The sequence below is a fragment of the Osmerus mordax genome, chromosome 3 (genome assembly GCF_038355195.1).
Source record: "Osmerus mordax isolate fOsmMor3 chromosome 3, fOsmMor3.pri, whole genome shotgun sequence".
Classification (NCBI taxonomy): Eukaryota; Metazoa; Chordata; class Actinopteri; order Osmeriformes; family Osmeridae; genus Osmerus; species Osmerus mordax.
The window spans coordinates 2,977,323-3,000,665 of record NC_090052.1 but is presented as its reverse complement, the minus strand read 5'-3'; the positions used below and the strand labels follow the sequence as shown (position 1 = coordinate 3,000,665).

General features: G+C 45.2%; 1 protein-coding gene across 4 annotated transcripts; it reads left to right on the top strand.

Annotated features, from left to right (window-relative positions):
* The first annotated feature begins 1,528 nt into the window (after positions 1 to 1,528).
* LOC136940409 (choline transporter-like protein 2) lies at positions 1,529 to 19,088 on the top strand. 4 transcript variants are annotated; one of them, XM_067232549.1, is made up of 22 exons: positions 1,529 to 1,659; positions 9,134 to 9,182; positions 9,297 to 9,370; positions 9,722 to 9,806; positions 10,042 to 10,126; positions 10,232 to 10,345; positions 10,546 to 10,606; positions 11,016 to 11,139; positions 11,320 to 11,403; positions 11,513 to 11,625; positions 11,975 to 12,106; positions 12,808 to 12,907; positions 13,373 to 13,465; positions 13,717 to 13,801; positions 13,983 to 14,245; positions 14,386 to 14,480; positions 14,711 to 14,814; positions 15,021 to 15,094; positions 15,169 to 15,239; positions 15,413 to 15,501; positions 15,688 to 15,772; positions 18,063 to 19,088. In XM_067232549.1, the coding sequence occupies exons 1-22, from the start codon at positions 1,629 to 1,631 to the stop codon at positions 18,167 to 18,169; spliced, it is 2,118 nt and encodes a 705-aa protein (XP_067088650.1). In that variant the 5' UTR covers positions 1,529 to 1,628; the 3' UTR covers positions 18,170 to 19,088. The 4 variants fall into 4 exon arrangements, with proteins under 4 accessions (XP_067088650.1, XP_067088648.1, XP_067088647.1 ...); XM_067232547.1 differs by having other exon boundaries at positions 16,585 to 19,088; XM_067232546.1 differs by lacking the exon at positions 1,529 to 1,659 and adding an exon at positions 6,698 to 7,193 and having other exon boundaries at positions 16,585 to 19,088.
* Positions 19,089 to 23,343: the final 4,255 nt, after the last annotated feature.

Genomic DNA, 23,343 nt, shown 5'->3' with positions numbered 1-23,343 from the left:
AACTAAACATGACCTACACAATACTCACATCATTTTGACATAAGAAGCTACACACACCTGATGAAATATGTTGCCTAAATACATACGTTACCCTGAATGTACTACTGTCATCGTCACAAAAAATGTCTACTTTCTGAGGTCTCGCCGTAGTCCCTACCGTAGACACGTCCGAAGAGGAAAGAATCGGATTGGTTTATTTTCGGGGCGTATATCGAAAAGGCGTGGCCATGGGATAATTTCTTTTCCCAGAATAAACAGTCCCCCACCCCTTTGCCTCAAGCATTGATAAATAAAAAAAATCAGTGATTAAAGCATTGAATGTTTAACTTTTTTGATTGCTTGTCATTCATGATGTCCAATCAGCCAAGATAGGTGAACTACTTATGAATGATCAGCCATAAATTGACACCATATAGTAAAACCCATATGAGTTCATTTAAACTATCAAAGTGTTTTATCAATGTGTAGGCCTATACTATTAGAACATGAATACATTTCAAAGAAAACGTTTACAGATAAACTATTTTAAGAAGGAATTGTACTGTATCTGGGCCTGGGTTTACCAGCAGAGTGCAGCGTTCAACAACAAGTTGACGAAATCTAGAGGGTAGGATACCACCACACCACATCTGATCAGTCACCATGCAGACATATAGTTTAAAAACTGTAGAACAGAAAGGAGTTAAGGAATTAAATAGTATACATCATATAAATGCCATTTGATGGGTGGGGGTGGGGTGGGAGGGTGGAGAGGTGTCTAAGTGTCTTTTATTATTTAGGTTATTTGTTTGGCTATCTACTGTGAGCGGTGAGGGAGTCGGGCTAGTAATCAGAAGGTTGCTAGTTCGATTCCTGGCTATGCGAACCAGATATGTCCTTGGGCAACTGCTACTGCAACTACTTGCCTCGGGGGAATGTCCCTGTACTTACTGAAGTCGCTCTGGATAAGAGCTTCTGATAAATGACTAAATGTAAATGTAAAATTAAATACTAGAAACCTGACTAGTCTTTTTAGATTTTAGGAGGACTTCAGTCATTCACTTACAGAACACACACAGACATATGGCATTGACCAGCTGTTCGGCTAAATTATAAATGAACAGGTGATATTCATTACAGTATTTAGGTGGTGTTAAATAATGTTGATAAAGTAACTTATTCACGTCCTGATCATATTTTGTGAAAGAATAATCAACCACTAATAGTGCTCCATACATTCGTATTTTACTTTGAAGATAACTATCGTCCTTAGCTCATCTGAAGGTAATGAGATATAACTTTTATGACTCACATGCATCTGACAGTGTGGAGCTAGGTGGGGACTGACTGTAATAAATAGATAATAACGCTCCGTTGGAATAGCGGTGCATGCACTAGTTCCCGCCTACTGTACGTCCAGGGAATGGTTTGTTTGTTTGTCGATCAAAACTTCGCCAGCATTCATTGGTCAATTCTCTCCAGTAATGAATGTCAAAGTAAATGTTATGAAGTGAGTACAGATTGTCAGTAGACTTCGGCAGACTAGTAACATTGACCCACGTTCATGTTCACGTCAACCTTTTCCATCAAGATTGGGAATTATGGTGCGTAGCTTTTAGGATTTCCTTTACAAGTCTTTACACCATTTCATGATGGAACTACAAGAGAAACCGAAATATGGTAAGTTTTCGAGTGTCCTCGACCAACACAGCAGACCATGTAGACGTGCATCTGTCCAGATTTGTCAGTGAAGTCCATGCTCACTCAATCAAATGTGTCGTTTATACCCAGACAAGCTTTTGTATTACACACAGCCTCTCACGTCATTGTTATTAATACGCAAATTTGACTGTGTTTCATGGTTCCTCAGTTGCATATATTCTCATATGCTCTTATTCATTTCATGTTTTCATGATATGAAAAGGCAAATTATGAGTTATGATATATCTGTTATCTATTCTGGAGGTTTCAATGCTCCTGCTATTTGCAATTTGCAATAGTTATTTTGAGTTAAGACTATACTTTATTGCCTGGGTTGTCCTGCCCCACAGGGTTTTCATGTCTTGTTGCTGTTACATTCCTCAGAATGGCATGATAAGCTTGGTATCTACCAGCCGTATGCAGACACAATGTGTAACTCCCAGCTAAGTATAGAAGGGATAATTAAAAAATACCTTCTATATTAGAAATGTCTGAACTGAAAATTGTGCTTGAGATGTTTTAAATATTTGGCTCTGTACATCTTTTTCAGCAGTTGTAATTGTGATTTAAACATACCCTGTAAACAAGCTTCTTGTGGTGACACACCCAGTTGTATGGTGGTCTTTTGCAAAGGATGGAAAAATAGGCTAAGAAATGTGCTATTCTCAGAAGTTATACCTTGGCATACATGTGCAGATATTGTCTGATATTTGATAGGGATTTTGATGATTGTACAGCACTGTCAGGAGGTGAAAGGTCAGCTTGATGGCTGACTCTTAGTCTCACATCCCCCTCCAGCCATAATGTGCTTTAATGTTTCCATCCTGTTTGGTGAACACACCCTTATCCTCTCTCTGTGCATCCCATGATCACTAATTGATTTTATAAACTCCTATGATTCCTCTCTCTTTCTTTCCTCCTCTCTCTCTCTCTGTCTCTCTCTCTCTGTCTCTCTCTCTCTCTCTCTCTCTCTCTCTCTCTCTCTCTCTCTCTCACACACACACACACACACTCGTTCTCACACTCTCCCACAACACACAAGCAAGAAAAGAGTTTTTATGGAAAGTCTAAAATGTCACCAACATCTTGCTCAAGACTGACTATTCAACGAGACACAAAATATTGCCCATAAAATTACTCAATTCCTGTTATGACTCATTAAGTAATGAACAAAAGGAAGTAATGGTACTTGAACAGCAGAAAACATACCCCATCGGCAAATGAATAATATATAGCATTGGCAGGTTATTATGAGGTCATCAACAGCTAGAATGACACAGGGTCCGTTTTTTTTCTTTGCCAGCTCATTGTTGTTGTTTTTTTTCAACTGCCTGGACTACATAAGAGGGTCAGAAACAAAGCAATTAGCAGAAGGGCCAAAATTCCCCACAAGACACACAAGAATACTCATGGATATTCAACATCCGCACAGGATCTTTGTCATTTTCTTTACCAAACAGCTGAGGATACATCCTGGAGAGTATAGGCGCAGATCTCCCCCTCCACAACCCAATGTTTTTCAGGTTGTAATTAAGGTTTTCCTGGTACTGTAGAGCCTCCTATGCAGTATTGGTGGGTGTAGTCCTCCAAACATAGCTAGCAGCTAGGCTAGGCCAAGTTCTCTCTCACATCATGGAGTAATTTCAGGCCATGATAGACCAGGAAGCTTCAATAAGAGGGGCCCAGGCTGGATCACAGCCTGCCTACAGCCATAAGCAGTCTTAGATGATATATAATTATAAGACATAAATAGGAGAGTGGTTTTGTAACCTGATTCACTGAGTCACTCAGATCTTCACTTCAAGAGCCTGTCAGTTTGCCATGTTGTCGTTTTTTAGCTCGTCAGGGACATTTATAATTTAGGTTCCCAGTTTGGCTGTTTTGTATCACAGCAATTGCTGTGTTGCCACCCTGACACGCTTCAGTCTCTACAGACAGACAGAAGGCAGTGAAGACGCCGTTCGGGTCAGAAAGAAGGTGGAGAAAGGAATAGGCTGTCAGGGCCAGCCCTTTTAATAGTTGGGTTGTGTGTTATGGGACCTCCCTCACAGGAACCTACAGGAAGACTCAGTCTATTTGTGTAATGTGCCAGTCGGCCTCACCTGACCTTCCCTTTCCTGACTGGTCTCCATAGCTGTTGACCTGGGCTGGGATTCTCATGAGTTTCTGTCAGTCCTGATGACACAGAGGGCGAAGGCCAGTGCATACACCATACAGACGGAATTAGAATATGCAAAATATATACATATAAACATATACATATACAATCAGTGGTTAGAAAGGGCACTTGCCAGAGTTGCCAACGATTGGTTAGATTGTTTGATTGTTTGTACAGTCAGATTCTGTGTGTAGTCTCATGGATTTTCTGTTGTTGTTGACATTCCTTCTGCATTTCAGTGAATGTAATCCGGTTTTCTCCATTGTTTATGAGTTGGTACTTACAATGCTGCTGAAGCTGTGCTCTTTTTTTCTCGCTTATTCTGTAGAGGTAAACTGGCGCCAGACACAAAGAGCAACTGTCTCTGAATGTAATTAAAGTTTTATTTGTTTAAAAAGTTCACAACCAAGTGGTGATTTCACAGACTTCTCAAAATGTCCACTCCTCATCTAGAGACCTTGTTTTGACGGCAAGCTGTCACCAGTACACTCCTGTTGTTCGTACTGTATATATGGTCGGAACTGTACCTGTCATTATCATCTAGTCCAACTGTGAAGACATTAGAGGCAAAGAGGTCTGAAGACGATACAAGACACATATCCCATAGACGATGTCTAGAAACCTCCTTTTCTGGTTTTGTAAAACTGAAACCGCAGTGTCACTACAGCGGCCCCACTGTTGATCGTCAGCAGAATGATGTTCACAGTAAGCACTCTTCTCCACACCACATCAGCTGTCTGTGATGAGAGACAGAACGAGACACGAAGGAGAGACTGAGAGGAGAAGGAGAGACTGATAGGAGAAGGAGAGACTGAGAGGAGAAGAAGGAGAGACAGGAGAAGGAGAGACTGAGAGGAAAAGGAGAGACTGAGAGGAAAGGAGAGACTGAGAGGAGAAGGAGAGACTGAGAGGAGGAGAGACTGAGAGGAAAGGAGAGACTGAGAGGAGAAGGAGAGACTGAGAGGAGAAGGAGAGACTGAGAGGAGAAGAAGGAGAGACAGAGGAGAAGGAGAGACTGAGAGAAGAAGGAGAGACTGAGAGGAGAAGGAGAGACTGAGAGGAGAAGGAGATAGCTGCTGCCATTGGAGCAGCAAGGACTGTGTTGGTATGCAAGTGGGTGAAGCGTAGTGAAGGGAGTGAGTAAGAGAGGATGGGAGGATGGGTCAGAGCAGAGAAGAAGATGAGTGGATAACTAGGAGAGGGTGTGAGTCAGAGAAAAGATGAGGGGAGGGAGAGTGGAGAGGGACAAGAACGGCTGGAATCTCCCCGCAGGAAATGACCGTGACAAAAATACACCAAGGCAACCCTCCCACAGATCTGGGAAGTCCTAAAAAACTAGACGTTGTCTAAGGAACTGTCTTCCTAAGACAGATTCTGGAGATGTTGTAGCATTGTTGTTAATCACGACCTAGCCACTGACTATTCTTAGCGATGTAGCAAATATCATTTTCACTGGAAGTAGCCAACCTTCTAGGCCATTAGCAACATGACAGGGCAGAAACCAAGAAATAGAATTAGCCTAGATCGTTTCAGACGGGCGATTTTTGACTAAAAAGATAGGACCAGTAATACCACACACTGCCAACTGCCTTAACAATGAGTCCTACTGCTACCAGTGCTGATGGGCTGTTTTAAGTATCGAAATACAGAATCATCCACTGTCTCCTCCTAAATATCCCCCTACAGATACACAAATCACTAGCATGTTGATGAGCTAATATTGTAACCTTTTGTTCTTTTTAAATGTAGACCAGCCTTTATTTTGGGATCGCAGACCACCATGACAACCAGTTTGTGCAGGCAGAGCCGTTTCCAATGTGCTCGACGTCTTCCGAGGAACCTACAGTCAGAGATTCACCAGAAGTAGAGGTCTAGCGTCGTGCTAAAATTCACAAGAAGAAAGAAGTTCTCTTCTCTTGTGAGTGGGTGGAGAGTTGGCCCAGCCCAAAGCGAACCCAGAGCTATAACATGAGAGCCATAATGAAACGGAACAGCATGGAACGTTTTTCAGATTCATTCCAGATGAACTTTTTAAGCACTGTACCAGAAGTGTTTACTATGTGCTGTGTCTAAACAGACTTAGACTGTACTCGTCTCTCAATGTCCACAGAATATCCTCTCCTTACATGCACTGGAAACCAACACATTCAATATTTGACTGCTGATTCAGACTGGTCGAAAGCACCCCACAATGTGGAATTTCCTTCTAGTAAGCACCACCAGAAGTTAGAGCTCTATAAACAGGATGTGGTTTGGATTGACAGTTGGACAGTGCTAGGCAGGCTGGGTGGAACCAGCTGCAGTGTTGTAGCATGACCACCAGGGGGAGAATACATAGCTGAGACTGGAGAACATGCACACAATGCTTAGCAAAATCTCACCTGACTATTATAAACTTAAACTTTTTTTTTTCTTAAAATGAAAAGTGCAATTGCCATTTGAATGGATAAAACAAGAACTTTATACCCATCTACTTTGACAATGATTGTTGGGATACATCAGGAACTACTTATTAGGTGAGATGATCTCAGTTAGATTTGCAAGTCAAAATAGTGTTGGCTTGGTGAGGTTGATCAGGTAGTTTGACGTTGTGTGCTCAGCTTGTGCGACTGACTTAATTACCAGCACACCTGCATCTCATCAACCACCACCTTATCTTGCAAATTCCCTTGTCGTCAGTTCAACTCACCCTGAAGCACTCGTTCACTTGCTTGCACGGATTTCGATTGGAAAACAGTTCTATGCTAGAGTCCGTGCTCGCGCCGATCCTGCTTGTAAATCTGAAGGAAAAGTTTCTCTCTTTCGCTCTCGTTTTCCTCAGAGGGGGAGGGGCGAGCCAGTGTACAAAAACAAGCCATTGTGTCTCCACCCTTCAGCCCTGCTTCCCACCCCTCCCCTCTCTCTGTAGGTGTGCTACCTGCTGCCCCTACGTGTCTGACTCTCTAAAGAGGGCAGGGAAACTGAGAAAGAGAACAGGGTACAAAGACAGGAGCCGGAATAGACAAAAGAGCTCTCTGTCGAGTGGAAAAAAGGGAAGAGAAAGAGAGAAATGTGAACAGGTGGAGTCGAGGTTTGAGACGTGCAGCTGTTGGGGGAAGAGCAGAGGACGGTGAGGAACCCCTGTGCAGAGCTGCTCAGGACTGGTTGGACAAGTTTCTCGAGCTCCCTCCCGCTCTCTCCTTAGACGCGTTTCGAATCGTTCGTACTTTTGTACATGGTTGTCTGGAAAGGAAGGGAAGGGCCATATTAAAAACATAAGCCCGAAGAAGAGGAGGAAGGACAGGGAAAGTCAGTTCCAAGATCGACCCCTGAAAGGAATTCAAGATGCCAGAAGAGAACTTTTACGGAAAAAATGGTACTGTAACTTCTAAACTCTTTGATGATGCATGTTGTTTTGCCAGGGCCAAAGTATCTTCCCAGTATCTACCTTGTGTACAAACGGTAATGTATCTAGTACCACATGGTTGGTGTTGTGTGTCTCTTGACAACACTCATTGACTGGGTTGTTGGCGGGTGTCCCACTCCTGAACAAGATAAACTGTCACTAGCTTGTCGAAGGTGTTGGAGTAACTTGTTGGGTGTAGAATGCAGCTCGGAGGTGAAACAGGAGCGTCAGTATCATTGTGTCAGCATGGTTGGCCAGCCTGGGAACGGGTGTGGGCGGATTGCTGGTCGGCAAAGCTGATTGTACAGGTGGACTGAAGTACACGGCAGCTTTTCTTTTTTTTATCAGTGTTTTCTCTTTCCTTAATCAAATAAGGCTGTGTGTGTCCCTCTGTCTGTGTGTGTACACATTGATTAAACCCAGTTAAAAGGTGCCTGGTACCCTTGTTTACTGTGCTCTGTGGTAGCTATGGGGCTAGGCCAGCATTTACATGTGTCTAACATGGCTTGGTCTTCCTAACTCACTCTGAGCACCTCAGGCTAGCGTCCCGTTCAGCCACGCATCCTCTCTCCCAGCATCTCCCGGCCTGAGTGGAGCTGAGTTGCTGAGCGTGCCCAGTGGAGTCATGTTTGTCTGAGCTCAGGTCCAGGAAATGCATGGCTGCATTAGCGGCTGCTTGAACGGCGGCCGTGTGCATTATTAATGGGCCATGACGCCACGCAGAACATCATGCATCGATATCCAGAGTCTAGGCCTGGAACTGTGGGGACTGTGGCATCTTCTCACGTGCGTGTGCGTGTGTGTGTGTGTGTTACGGTCAAGTATCATCTGTGGTCACCATGACACCATTCTTGTTCTTTTGAGGTCTAAATTAAGTTTGTGATACAGCTTAACCTTCTGCTCTAGACTCCGGGTAGATAATTGATTTTGGCTTGTGCTATTCCTGCCGTATAATGATAACTGAACTAAAACGACGCTGATGTCACATCCTTCTAATCTCTCCGGAGCGAAGCCTCGGTCTCAGTGTTTGTTGATAGTTGATACATTAACGGCGGCCTGTTCCATAAAGACAGTTTACCGAATAAGCCAGGCTTATGTCAGTTACTTTACCTGACATAAGCCAGGCTTATGTCAGTTACTTTACCTGACATAAGCCTGGATTTTTCCCCTAAACTCGCTTTATGGAAAAAGCCTCGGGTGTCCAGGTGTCTTACTGCAACAGGACGCTCCAAGTGACTGTAGGTTTCAGCTGGTGACGGCTGAACCTGAGAAGCAGATTTCTCAGACTCTTGACTTCTAGCACTGAGATGGGGCCTCTCCTCAGTTAACAACCGCAGTTGTAGATTGGGCGTGTTTTTATATTGTACTATCAGCCAGTCTCTGGTTTAGTTGTTTTGGTCTCTGGACTGGTCGTCTCGCCGGCTGAGGATTATATTGTGTGGAGGGAGAGGTCAATAGAAGCTTTAGCCGTATACTGGTGTTGCTGACCTCAAGTGGTTGCAGGGTGGTACTGCAGGATTACATGCTGCACGGTGGGTGCTTAGTCACCAGGGAGGAATCTCTCTGGTTGCCGGGTGTGTCTAGAACGACGAATGATATGACTGCCTGGGGGAGGAGAGGGGGAGTGGGGTAAAGGGAAGGATAGCATATTTGAAGTATTTATGATTCCCATGAATCAGATCGAACTCACGTCTACGTTTTTGTCATGCTCATTCATTCCTGCTCTAGAGTACTTGAGATTAAAAGTTATTTGGCAGCCATTGTTACACATCGAGGAGGGTAATGTAGTATCGGGAGTGGAATGCACGGGTTACAATCTCATTCATCGTTCACAAGACCGTCTCCTAAACATGTTTTGTAAGCTGTTTCAGAGGAGTAGTTCTCATGACACTACTGTTTTGTGTGTGCAGGTGAACCAAGAAAATATGACCCCACTTTTAAGGGCCCCATCTATAACAGGTGAGAGAATTTAATGTTCCTTTTAATGATGTCTGCCTTTTTAATGATGTCGGCCCTTACAGCCCTGCTGCCTTAACCGAAGCGTCACTGATCTGTCTGTCCTCCTCTCTCCAGAGGCTGCACTGACATAATATGCTGCGTCCTCTTCATCATCGCCATACTGGGCTATGTTGCTGTGGGTATACTTGGTAAGGACCTTAGCCGACCCCCAAGATCGTGTGGCACCTGAGAAAATGGACCTAATTGTGATGCTGTATGGGAGATGTGATGTCATTTCCACTTTCTTTCTTGGCAATAACCACTGTAATTCTGTGCACGTATAGTCCTTGATAATTTGCTGCACTTAGTATGTGCACATTTCTTTGGATAAATGCATGTGTTAAGTGGATACACCTAATAGTTTGGATGTAAATCCCTACGGTATGTGTTTAGGAACCTGGACTAACTCTAGTAGTGGAGGTTCCTCTCTTGTTTTAAGTCAAACATCCAGCCGTCTCTCTGGGTGGTAATGACCCCTGTGTGTCCTCTCCTGCCCCCAGCCTGGTCTCAGGGCGACCCCAGGAAGGTGATCTACCCCACGGACAGCAGAGGGCAGTTCTGTGGGCAGGTCGGCACCCCTCTGGAGTAAGTTATCCCAGGACACTGAGCAGGATGTGGGAGCGCTACCCCAGGCCGTTGACTCATTGTTGTCTCCTTGCTGTTTATTCACCGCATTTCTTTGGGGATTCTCCGAAAACTGAAACTTGCGTATGTGTGCGCTTGTATTTGTGTGTGCTACCCTCTTCCTGTGTGTGTTTGTGCTTGTATTTGTGTGTGCTGACCGAGATGTGTGTTTTGTGTGTGTGTGTTATTTCTGCAGTCAGAAGCCCTTTTTGTTCTACTTCAACATCATGAAGTGTGCCAGTCCCTTGGTGCTGCTGGAGTTCCAGTGTCCTACCACGCAAGTAGGTCCACCCACACCACACCGAATCTCTATCTTCTTACCGTCATATTATTTGTCTGATCTTGCTTCACACACTGTTTCTTGTGACCCCCCCCCCCCCCCCCAGATGTGTGTGCAGAAGTGCCCTGATAAGTTTATGACCCTTGTCAAGGCTTACGTCAACAAAGAAGACTTCAAATATTACAAGAACTTCTGCCAGGAGGGGTTGACTGACAAAATGGTGATTAAAATGCCAGGAATCTTTCCTTGTCATGGCTTTCAAATAATCTAATTTCATGGACTCTGATAAATGCCTGAGTGAAAATTGTTAATTTCCAAAACTACGTTGCCCTTTCGGTCTGAAGAAATTAAATCAATGTTTATATAATTATCTGAACCAGTGTCTGAGAATGTAGTCTTGTCCTTGGCTGTGTGTTTCAGACTGTCCCAGAGATCCTGAAAGCTGGCCTCTGTCCTGCCATGTTGACTCCTAGCAAGCCCTGTAAGTCTGCTGTCTGTCCCTCCAACCTCTACATATAACCCACATCCCTAACCCTAACCCACATCCCTAACCCTAACCCACATCACTAGCCCTAACCCACATCACTAGCCCTAACCCACATCACTAACCCACATCACTAGCCCTAACCCACATCACTAGCCCTAACCCACATCACTAGCCCACATCACCAACCCTAACCCACATCACTAACCCACATCACCAACCCTAACCCACATCACTAACCCTAACCCCACATCACTAACTCTTACTCACATTACTGGCCCACTCATCCTAGTTCCCTCTGGTACCCTTTGTGTATTCAGAATGTGACAAGCTGGACAATAAGAGGAGATGTTCGTTGTGCTTGTTGCTCAGTTTTTTTCCCATTTCTATTCCTACACACACACAGTCACACGGAGATGCTTCCCAGCCCTGGGCCAAAAGGGAGGCGAGATCACCGTGGGAAACAGCTCCCATTTTGATGACGGCTCGGGGACAATGCGAGACGCCAAGGACCTGGTGGCAGGGGTCAAGTAAGCTCACTGGTGGCCACTACTCGGACTGGAGGGATGATAGCTTTACGTCCCTCCCTCATCCCAAGGGTCTTTTTGGTGTCTTTGCACCCTAATACTTCCCCACGTATCCCATCCTGTAGTGGCTGTGTTGTGGTCTATGAGAGTCCTGCGATGTGAGTGCCTTGTGTGTTCCTGTAGGAACGCCACAGTGGTGATCGAGGCACGCCAGGTGGCCATGAAGATCTTTGAGGATTACACTCACTCCTGGTACTGGATCCTCATGTAAGAGGCTCTACTGCGTTCTCGGCGTGGCTCCCTTTTGAATTGAACTTAGCGGCGAGTAACACAGTCTAAAATGTAACATGGTTTCTCTCCCTTCTCCTCACTCCAGAGGCTTGGTCATCGCCATGCTCACCAGCCTCCTGTTCATTGTCCTCCTGCGCTTCCTGGCAGGCATCATGGTCTGGGTGATGATCGTCTTGGTGATCCTGGTCATAGGATACGGTACATTTTTACATTTTACATTTAGTCATTTTAGCAGTAGCTCTTATCCAGAGCGACTTACAGTAAGTACAGGGACATTCCCCCCCGAGGCAAGTAGGGTGAAGTGCCTTGCCCAAGGACACAAGGTCATTTCGCACTGCCGGGAATCGACCCAACAACCTTCTGATTACTAGCCCGATTCCCTAACCGCTCAGCCACCTGACTCCCGGTAAGCTGGCCAGGTGGCTCCTGGGTGGCTCTTGTAACCACATTTATGTTACGGAGTAGCAGGTGAAGTGTCACTCCCGATACAGAGCCGTAAAAAAAAATTATGTCTCCCCTTGTGGCCGCTGTGTGTGTTGCGTGTCAGGCATTTTCCACTGCTCCATGGAGTACGTCTCCTTGAAGGAAACTCCTGGTTCAGACGTTACACTGCAGGACCTGGGCTTCCAGACGGACTTCGCTGTCTACCTCCAGATCAGACAGACCTGGCTGGCCTTCAGTGAGTAGAACCTTTCTGTAACCTGTCCCAAAACCCCGCCTCACCACCTAGCAACCCAAGTCTTACTGAAACTGAGAAGTTGACATTTTTGGAAGGTCTTTGTTGTGACAACTTTACGTTAACCAAGACAACAAAACCTGTCTGTCTTTGACAACTTGACTCTCACCTCAGTTTGTCCATCTTTAGATTGTTTTGGTGTGAGTTTCTGAGTTTTAGAGATATTGGCTGTGGAGATGTCTGCCACCTTTAAAGTGTAATGGAACTAGATCTGGTGGTGCTCAAAGCAACAAAAAAATACATTTGAAAAACTCATTGCAATGTCTCTTTCCAGAAATCATGACCCGGTCACCCAAGATAATCCACAGACGTTGTGAGCAGTTCCATGTAGGAACCATTTTGTATCACCACGCTGAAGCAAGCGTGCATCCACTAATGGATGAGAGGCTCATGCAGGGGTGTAGTTCGGTGTAATGTCAAGTTGTCACAACAGACAGTGACAGTTTGTTGTCTTGGTTAATGTCAAGTTGTCTTAACAAAGACATCCCAATGGCATTGTTACATAAAAAATGACCTAATGACAACAGTCATAAACACCCATAAAGATTCATCCAGGCCATGTCATGGTTATAAGTGTCAAGCCAGTCTCATGCACACCCCCTTCAAATAAAATGTCACCAAGGATAGAATCATTTCTCCCTCAGTTATCATCCTGGCCATCGTGGAGGTCGTCATCATCCTCCTGCTCATCTTCCTCAGGAAGAGGATCCTTATCGCCATCGCCCTCATCAAGGAGGCCAGCAGGTCAGGACACAACCAGACAGTGTGTCTGCTACTCTGGTTGTACAGCCCATTAGGAAGACGGGGGGGGGGGGGGGAGAATGGAAGGGTCCGGAGTGCTTGACTTCCAACTGCATGTGTCTGACTGGGGAGGGAGAACGGATTGATGAAACCGGCTGACGAGGGCGTTTACCAACAGAAGCTCCTTGACGATGTGTTTAGATGGTCTGGTCACGTGGGGTTACATTTACATTTACATTTAGTCATTTATCAGACGCTCTTATCCAGAGCGACTTACAGTAAGTACAGGGACATTCCCCCGAGGCAAGTAGGGTGAAGTGCCTTGCCCAAGGACACAACGTCAGTTGGCATGACCGGGAATCGAACTGGCAACCTTCGGATTACTAGCCCGATTCCCTTACCGCTCAGCCACCTGACTCTTCCTCTTGATTGGCTAGCTTCTTGACGTGTTTTGTGTTTTGATTTCAGGGCCATAGGGCATGTGATGTCGTCTCTGTTCTACCCCCTCTTCACCTTTGTCCTCCTGGCGATGGTCATCGCCTACTGGGCTGTCACCGCTGTGTATCCTTAATCACCTGGGAAATGGAGTCATCCGAGTAAGAACTACATCACTATGGAGATGTATTGTAGTCCCTTCATGTGCACAAAGTGACGCAAAAGCCCTGTGTACCCACGTTTTGAAGTAACTGGTTTAGGACCAAGATGCCATCTGATATTTTGCTGCCCCATGCCTGAACTGGCGCTGGCTGGCTAAGTGTTGGGATTTGTAGTTTTCTGTCCTTCCTGATGTAGTCCTTGACAGCCCTGCCCAGTTTCCTATCCACGTCTAATGAGCCCATCTATAAGGTGTTCAACGAGACGGCGTGTGAGTACTCCAGACAGAACTGCGACCCAGCTGTAAGTCCCACCGCTGCCTTATACTCACTTTCACATGTGCATCCTGTTTTGTCTTTTATAGTCATTTCAGTCTTAATTTCTTCATTTCATTTCAGTCTTCCTCGACTGTTTCCCTTATCACCCTCCTCTTCCCCTCTCCTTTCTTTCCCTTGTTCGTTCGTTCGTTCTCTCCTCCTCCCAGAACTTCACCACCTCTGCCATGAAGGCCAGCTGCCCAGACGCCCAGTGTCTGTTTGCCTTGTACGGTGGCGAGACGCCCTACCACAAGTACCTGATCGGCCTGCAGTTCTACAACGTCTTCCTGTTCTTCTGGTGCGCCAACTTTGTCACGGCGCTGGGTCAGATGACCCTGGCTGGGGCCTTCGCCTCCTACTACTGGGCCTTCGTCAAGCCCGACGACATGCCGGCTTTCCCCGTCTTCGCCTCCCTAGGGAGATCTCTCAGGTGTGTGTGTGTGTGTGTGTGTGTCTGGGGAGATCTCTCAGGCGTATCCGTTTATCGGGGGGTGTCTGGGGTGTGCGATTTGATCTCTCAGGCAGGTGTGTGCGTTGTAGATACTGTAACTCGTTCTATATCCTGGCCAGGTACCACACGGGATCTCTGGCCTTTGGTTCTCTGATCCTCTCCATTGTCCAGGTCATCAGGGTTCTGCTGGAGTACCTGGACCACAAGCTCAAAGGTTGGTCAGTCTGCTCTGGACACAGTGGGACAGACCATCACACATTGATTTGCTTTATTCATTGATTGGTTGACTTTATTTATCCAACACTGGGGAAATGTCACCGTTACAGCAGCCGATTTGAATAGATACAAATGATGGACATCTTTGTAGTTTTGAGGGAAATCTAATGAACTAATATGTTGTGTTGAGTTACTGTTCTTTTTTCCTGCTGTTCATTGTCTCTTCAGGAACAGAGAACAAGTGCACTAAGTTCCTACTCTGCTGCCTCAAGTGCTGCTTCTGGTGTCTGGAGAAATTCATCAAGTTCCTCAACAGGAACGCCTACATCATGGTAACCTCTCATCGCCAAACAAACTGTTCCTTCTGTGACCTGTTACTAGAGTGGATACAACTGTAAACCACTATGCTTGTGAGCTGGTGTGGATGCAAATGTTGGACTCCTGGAGCCCGGTGTACTCGGCTCTCACTGTGGAGGAAAAGGGAAGGTCATGGTTTTGAAAGCCCCAAGTTCTCATCTGTATTTCTGCCACCCCTCAGGTAGCGATATATGGCAAAAACTTTTGCGCATCCGCCAGTGATGCCTTTTTACTCCTCATGAGGAACATGATCAGGTGAGTGAGGTTGAGTGTGAGGGGGGAGTTCCATAACTGAGTTCTGTGATACATTTGACGTTTTAACACCTCAGGGTTGCCGTCCTGGACAAGGTGACAGACTTCCTGTTGTTCCTGGGTAAACTGCTCATTGTGGGCCTTGTGGGTAAGTCAGACACTAGGACTTGTTTTTAGTAAAGCCATAAACCAATCAACACCTTGAACTTCCAAGTCCTCGACCATTATGTCTTGTACATGTAATAATAATGATCCATAAAAGAATCACTGCTCATTTTGTAGTACATATCTGAGACCGGTTCTCCCTACTTCTTTTCCCAGGAATCTTTGCGTTCTTCTTCTTCTCTGGGAGGGTGAAGGCGTTGGAAAACACAGCCCCCAACCTGCACTATTACTGGGTGCCTATCCTGGTAAGTCTGTGGCCTTAAGTTGACACAACACTGGCAACGATTTTCACATACAGCAACAAGAAGCAACGAAATTGCAAAAACAATTCCACTGTGTTAACCCAGAACGTAGTGAAAAGACAAATATCCAGTATACTAATGGAGCGTGGACTGTTGGGAGTGGTTTGTGACGTTTCTGTCTGTCCACAGACTGTGGTTGTCGGGTCATATCTCATCGCCCATGGGTTCTTCAGCGTGTACGCAATGTGCGTGGACACTCTCTTCCTCTGCTTCTGTGAGTATCGCCATGACGACCCCTCTCTGTGTTTCACTGCACATGTATACTGTACACATGGCATGCATATATAACGTGACGTAGAGGAGGAGGTGAGCAGAGGCCTCCAGGTACAAGAAGAGGTCAGGTTTGAGGGACGCAGGGGGTTGTAGTCTTCTCGTACAGAGAGTTCAGACAAGTCACACTCCAGTACCTCCCCCAAATTGAGCTGAAGTCTGTTACATTTCCAGAAATGTAATTTTAATGTAATGTTCTGGGCTGGCTTCAAGTTATGGCTTTACATCATGGTCAACTTTACAAACCTCTGCTATCAAATTCATGTTTATTGTAAATTAGCACACGTTATGGTGATCTTTTGCTAACTTCTTGAAGATGTGATTGCATGGAAGTGGACCGTCTCTGCTCCCAATTGCATGATTGGGTCTTTTGTAATGCTTTACTGCTATATCAGCGCTGTGTATTGTGTACTAATATGGCTGAATGGTAACCTGAGCTCAATGGTAACTTGCTAATAATTGGTGATTTGGGTGTTCTGGGTGTTTTGGCAAAACCTAAAATGCATGTGGGATGCTTTCGCTTGAGATTTTGACTTTCTCTTTCTCTGTCTCTTGTTTCTCTCTCTCTCCCTCAAATCAATATTCCTCCATTTATCCTCTCTGCCTCAATATTTCCCTTCCTTCTGACTCACTGTCCTTGTCTTGGTTTTAAATAATCAATCTGACCATCCCTAAACCACGAAACACACCCTATCCCTGATTTATTTTTAAATAACACACGCACTCACACACGCACACACAAACGGCAACTTGAAGGCGAGGACCTGGAGAGAAATGACGGTTCGGCGGAGTGTCCATATTTCATGTCAGCGACCCTCCATGACATCCTGTGGGAGAACAAGGCTCCTGAGAACGGGGACCAGGAGGCCTCTGTACCTCTGCGGTCCGACAGCCAGGAGGTCCAGCTCCGACTGCAGCCACAGGAAGGGGAGAAGAAGAAGGAGGAGGAAGAGGAGGACACGGGTTAACTGGAGTAGTTAGAGCAGAGATGCCGTTGATGGGCAGAACTAGGTCAAGTGGCGGAGGTCTTCAAGTCCACTCAAGTTCCTTTTCTTGTAGGAGTGCATAGAAGTTTGAAGCATTTGGACTGTAGAGGGAAGACACTCTAGTTGAATCGTAGACCGTGGTCAAATGGTGTTTTGAAGTCTTTTCAAGGACTGTATATTGAGGTTTGCTTAAACCTTGAACTGTAGGAAGTGTTCTCATGTCTTAACCCCCTTCCTACCTGAAGCCAAGTCATGTGCCTCATTTATAAACTTCCAGCTAAAGTAATGTAATTTATGGTTTAGATTACTATAGCACTTATCAATATTAATCTGTGGTACTACTTGAACAACGTTAAGTGCACTTTTATTTCTCAAGACCAATTCACTGATAGCAACAGCCATTAAGTGATCGTTTTGTATCCTTTGGTACCTTCCTGATAGAGCTGTTACCCTGACGACCATCTCTATTTGAGAGTCTATCTAAATCAATCCAGTCTTATGAAACACCTCTTGACTTGCAATGACTGCCTGTCGACACAAGCGTTTCATCACCCTGGTTTTAAAAGGCACAGTCTTCACTTGCACATTGTAGCACTGTTTCACTAACAATGTCAACTGAGCCGTAAGTTGTTGCATTCCCTTCATCTGGTGGAGCAGACACGCAAAACTAGGTGACTTGTGCCTCAAGTCCACATTTTACAGGGTAGTTGCAGTAAACATGGTAGATCAGAAACCCCCAGGACAGCCTGACTACTGTCGGATCATAATTGTGAAAAATAATATTTAAAGAGGAACAGTTTGTTAGGGTATTCATCTCTGTGGTAGAGCTTTCATACTGAATCTCCTGTGCCTCCCTTTCCTCTGTGCCCTTTCTGCATGTTGGTAGTCGTGCTTATGATCACTTCAGGATTAAAGAGACCTGATTTTCCATTTCCTGCTTCTGCCACTCCTTTTTTTTCCTCTCGGCGTTCTAAATGTGGGGGGACCCAGATGAATGGGAGATCTTACCAGAATTGTCTAGATGTTTTACCATACAGTTACTGTGACCCTTCATAAGCTGGATTCACAGCAAGGCAGGCGAATGTTTGGATGTATGTTGACTGTTTCCAGCTGTAGAGAACCGTTTCCATGTTATTACATATGATGCTATCTTCCACGTGGCTATCTGCATCTGGTCTGGCCTTTGTTGTAGATGTTTGACATGAAAGGCTGATCTTGAGTACCTAATTATACGTTTGTGTTCTTCAGTGGAGGACCTCGAGAGGAATGACGGCAGTGCAGAGAGACCATACTTGATGTCCGAAAGCCTCCTCCAAGTCCTGAAGAAGAAGAACAAGGCGGAGCCTGCGGAGTAGAGCGCCCCCTGGGGACGGAGGTGTGCATGGGAGGAAGGAAAGTCAGGCTGACGTCCATCTTGGTTTGAGTTTGAAGTTCCAAATGTAGTGGAATATGCCTTTTTTTAAAGCCGGGATTTAGCCAAAACTATTGTGCTGGAACACTTATGTAATTGTGTGTGTGATCTCGGTAGTGTCATATGTCTACACATACACACCAGGTGCCGTCCCCTCTGGTTGAGGTTGTGTAAAAGTTCCCAAATGTAGTTTAATGCTGGAAGCCAGAGCTGCATCCGAGCCAGGATTTTGTCAGGTGTTTTGGATTTGCCTTGTAGTCGTTTTTAGGATTTAAATATATATATTTGACACCTCCTGAATGAAAAATGTACTTATGACAATCTTGTATGGTTAGTGTTTGATCTCACTTTCTCAAATATCAGCACAAATATTTGAGGTACAGGTATTTTATGTGGAATATTGTTTTGGAGTGAGTTACATGAAGGCGGGCAAAGAACTAATCTATATTCATATATATATATACTGCAGGTCTGCACAGAAAAGGTCTTGTTTCTGTCAGTTTCAGTTTTTGATAATCGAACCTCATGAATACTATGCAACTATTTCAATGAATACTAAAGAATGCTTTTGTCAATACTTCCAATTCCTTTACATTTTTACCAAAGCTGTTTATATTCAAGCCTCTTGGCATCCCTATATTTATCAGCAACCTTAATGCCTTCTTTCTATACCAGCTCCTGAGGGCACCATTACGTGTCCGCAAACATACAAATAAACTTTTTCTCTCAAGGGCTCTTAAGCACAGTTTGAAGCAGTCTCTGTGTGGCATGTGTAAACTTAGCATGCATAGTAAAATTAACCTGTGGTATTTGGCATGTCAGTGTGTTGTTTCTATAAAATAAAATGGATTTTTTTACATAAACCTGTTTGGACTGGCATTTTGTGTGCTGGGAAAGCAACCTTTTGTTTTCTACTCATCCACCACAAGGAGGTGCTCACAGTCAATTATTTAATGAAGTACAGCTGATCAGTTCTGATTTGGAGCACACCCATTCTTTACTCTCTGCTCGTAGAGATAAACTAGATTGGCGTTGTCAAGACCCAGATGAGAGTTCACAGAGAATAGCCTGCTCACTACAGTTCCATTACTGTAGACTTGGGTTAAATACATTTATTTACATGATTTTTTTTTGCCCGTAAAATACTTTGATGTAAGTATTCATAATACAGAATCGGAGAAAAGTTTGATTTATCTTTTGATGAACAAATCAAACAAGAAACAAATGTATACGCTCCAGGGGCCACATGTAAACAATGTCTTAATTCATTCAGGGGATAGAGAGGTTCAAGCACTAATCACAAGGTTGGTAGTTGGATCTCTGACTCCTCCTAGCCATGTGTTGAACTGTCCAAGAGCACAATATTGAACCCGTAGTTGCTCCTGATGGGCAAAACATTTTAACCGCTTTCAGTGCCACTAAGGTAGAAAAGCTCTATGTAAATGCAGTCCGTTTACAGTTTTTACATTTAAAGGTGTGCAAATGGAGAAAGCTGGAAATCTCAAGTTTTTCTGAGATTAATATCCACTGCGTGGTCGAACGGTATGTTTGTAAACTCATATTTTACCAGTCATGGCTGTTGAAACACCCATAACTTGTCCACTGTTGAGGAGCAAATGAAAACATAAATGTCTCGATGAACCCATTCCGCACGTCGTTCATTCTGCGACGTGTTAGGCCCCAGGTCTGCTTCAGCTGTGGAGATGAGATGAGACACCTCCATACCTCCTCCAGACTGAAGGCTGCCTCTGGAGTCTCTCTGGGGCAGCTTCCACGGCCGGGTCTGTGCTGCTGATCGCGTAGAGCTGACGAATCACCTCCTCGCGTTTCTAAAGATGCAGTAGCCGATCTTTATCTGTCACTCGTGGCAGTTGCGTGACTTTGACCCCAGCCTGGCAGTCCTCCAACTCCAAAGGTACATACCTACGGGCTGATTGAAGATGTGCTTTCTAAACATGTACCTCATTTTTTTTATGTACTTGAGGAATTGATTGACAAACAGATTGGTGTCCTGGTAAAGTAGTCATCCTGTCCCTTCCATAACCAAGGCTTCCATTCTCAGGTATTGTAGCTGATGATGGTTGAGGTCATGACCATGTTTTTCTTTTGGATTCTGCGATAGAGCATTTCCTTCACCCACAGAAAGATCTTTGTGTTATAATAGCTTGTAGCCCGAAAAGTCACTTCTTGCTGTGCTATCTGTAATGTAATTAACAGTTTTTCCACCCCAAATCACTTAAAAGCTACATTTATGGTGCAGTCTTGCACAGCTGCAAACATTTGTGTCTTCTACAGCACACAAGGTCTCAAGAGAATGTCACAAGACTGTGTTTTTCTCCAGAACGTCACAGCCCTCAGACGGCACAATAACAGGGTATTCAGGGCAGGAGAGGACTCTAAAACCTGCCCTGGAGGAGCCGGCCTATTCCAGCTTAACCTAACCCTCCTCACTGCACCGTAATCAGAGTGAGCTCACTGTCATTTTCTTTCACCTTAAATCCTGCAGGGAATCTGAACTGTGTAGGTCGGTGCTTGACGGCTTACAGAGAATCCTGACAGCGTCGGTGTGGTTCTCATGCAACACTTGTGTTGACGTGTTTGCTCGTGTTTTGATGTGTGTGGCTGTGCGTTGTGCGTCTGAGTGTGTGTGTGTGTTTGGGATTAAGCGGTGACAAGAATGGGGGTTTTGAGCGGAGATGCAGGTTTGCTGATGGTGTCGTGTGTCAGAGTGTCTGAGGTCTGAGGAGATTGCTCGACGGTGGGGTGGATTCCTGTTGTTCAGCTCCTGGCTGGGCTGGAGGGACCAGGGTCGTGGCTGGAACAGACCTTCAGACGAGTCGTGATGCACTATACAGGGTCGGCTCGCTCCAGACACCATGGTCAAGCGCCTCAAGTGAAGAAACTGTGTCAGTGTACAAAATTGTGAAAGATGATCAAAATGTGCTGACTTGACATTCATAGACATGCTCACAAGGGAGAGAGATGGGGGGGGGGATGCAAATGCTTTCAAATGGTGGAGGTCAGAACACGAGTATGAGGAACTATTACATAAGGTTTGGTCTCTTTTAGACATGGGCATGTGTACAATATATATGGGTCCTGTTGCTGATATGACGAATATCTGCGGTTAAGGACACTAACAAAAGACGTCAGGTGGCTGAGCGGTTAGGGAATCGGGTTAGTAATATGAAGGTTGCCAGTTCGATTCCCGGCTGTGCAAAATGACGTTGTGTCCATGGGCAAGGCACTTCACCCTACTTGCCTTGGGGGGAATGTCCCTATACTTACTGTATGTCGCTCTGGATAAGAACATCTGCTAAATGACTAAATGTAAATGTAATGTAACAGTAGGAAGTACAATTCACGGGAAAATTCACATTGACGCAAGTTCCCTGACTACATTCCTCTCAAACGCTCTTTTGATTATGTTCATAGTTTAGACTGTCCCTCAAGAAATAGTGTCTGACATTCTGGAGAGAGACATTCCACTGCATGGTTCACTGCCACAGGTCGCTACTGCATGCAGACACCAAGTGACACGCATTCAAAATCACCCCATGCAGGCACAGTACATCACCCCACAGATCACCTTGGATTAGATGTCCATCAATTGTCTGACAGCTGGAGAAACCAATCAGGTTGGGCTAAGGATGCAGGAGGAGGGAATCCAACGTGCACTCGTGCATGATGATTGGGTGCATCAGAAAGGAGACAAACATCCCTGGTTAGAGGAACTAACAGAAGCAGGAACATTGACTTGGCACAGGAAGAGGTCTGAAAACCATCTGAAAGCCACAGACGTCATAGATAACTGGCTTAGTGAGACTTGCACACGCCGTGGTTGAATCTGGGTGTGTCTCCAAATTCAGCTGAGAGGCTCGGAGATTTGAAAATACTAATCAATGCAGGATTAGTAACGCCAATATCACAGCAACCATAAACGAATACAAAAAAGTACAATACTTCATTCGTTCAGCTTCGGACTCTACAGCCATAAAGTGAGGGAGGGTCAAATAAGGGGATAGTGTCCCCCTCAGTAACCAACCCTAATCCAAAACAGCTGGCCACCTTCAACAGGAGTGTTTTGCATCTGGATGAAATCGAGGGTGCGTTTGTGTGCCAGGTTCTTGGGGAGCCACGAGGCAGGCTGTCAGAAGGTCCGGTATTTGAACTCGCTGACAAAGACCTGCCTCCATCTCCGTCGTGACGTTTGCGTGTACATGAACAGGTTGTTCTGGGGTGCAGCGGCTTGCTCCAACACAATGAGCTCCTGGGGAGTGAATGAGGAAGAGTGGAGCGGTTGCTAGATGTTGAAGGTCCTTGAGGGCTTAGGGTGGTTGAGGGGCAGTTCTATGGGTGTATGTGAAGCCATCTGTGACATTGCTTGTTAAAAGGGCTATACAGATCAATTTGATTTTAAGGTGCTACGCATGTAAGTTGCGATACTCCAGACTCACCCCTTTAGTCCAAGGGGACTAAAACCACCAATCTGGATCACTAGCTAAACCTTTTCAGACACGAGCAAATCATGGTTTTGACGTTTCAAAATGTGGACGAGGTAGCCGTTTGATTGGCTCGTTCTCATGTCAGGGAAGTGAGACAGACTGTTGTCCAATCACAGCTGTTTGAAGCATGATATGGTCCAGTAAGGTTGAGTCATGTGGTGTTCATAAACTGTGTGTGTGGCGTGTGTTTGAAATGACACTATGAATGGGCTCCTCTTAGACATCTGAACACTGAACAAGAGGTTACAATCATAGCAGAATGTGCTCAACAGCTCCAAATAATGTATTTCTGTCACGACCTGTTAACAGCTGCAGTGAAAGAGTGTTTCCTAATTGCAGGAAATACTCTCTTTTTGAAGCCTTGGCGTCACCTAATGGCCTTGTTTGCGTGCTTGCTAATGCTCTGGATACAGACATGTGACTGCCTCTGTCTCTGCCTCCAGTCGGTCCAGAGGCACCAGGGAGGGCATCTGTGGGTTACGAGGGCTCACGTCAACAGAGATAAATCAAATCGGACGCAGTATGGCCCCTTTTTCTCATCTGCAATAAACACTTAGCAGTGACAATGACATTGTTTCCGGTTGTTTCAAAATGTTTGCACTAAGTGCTGTCC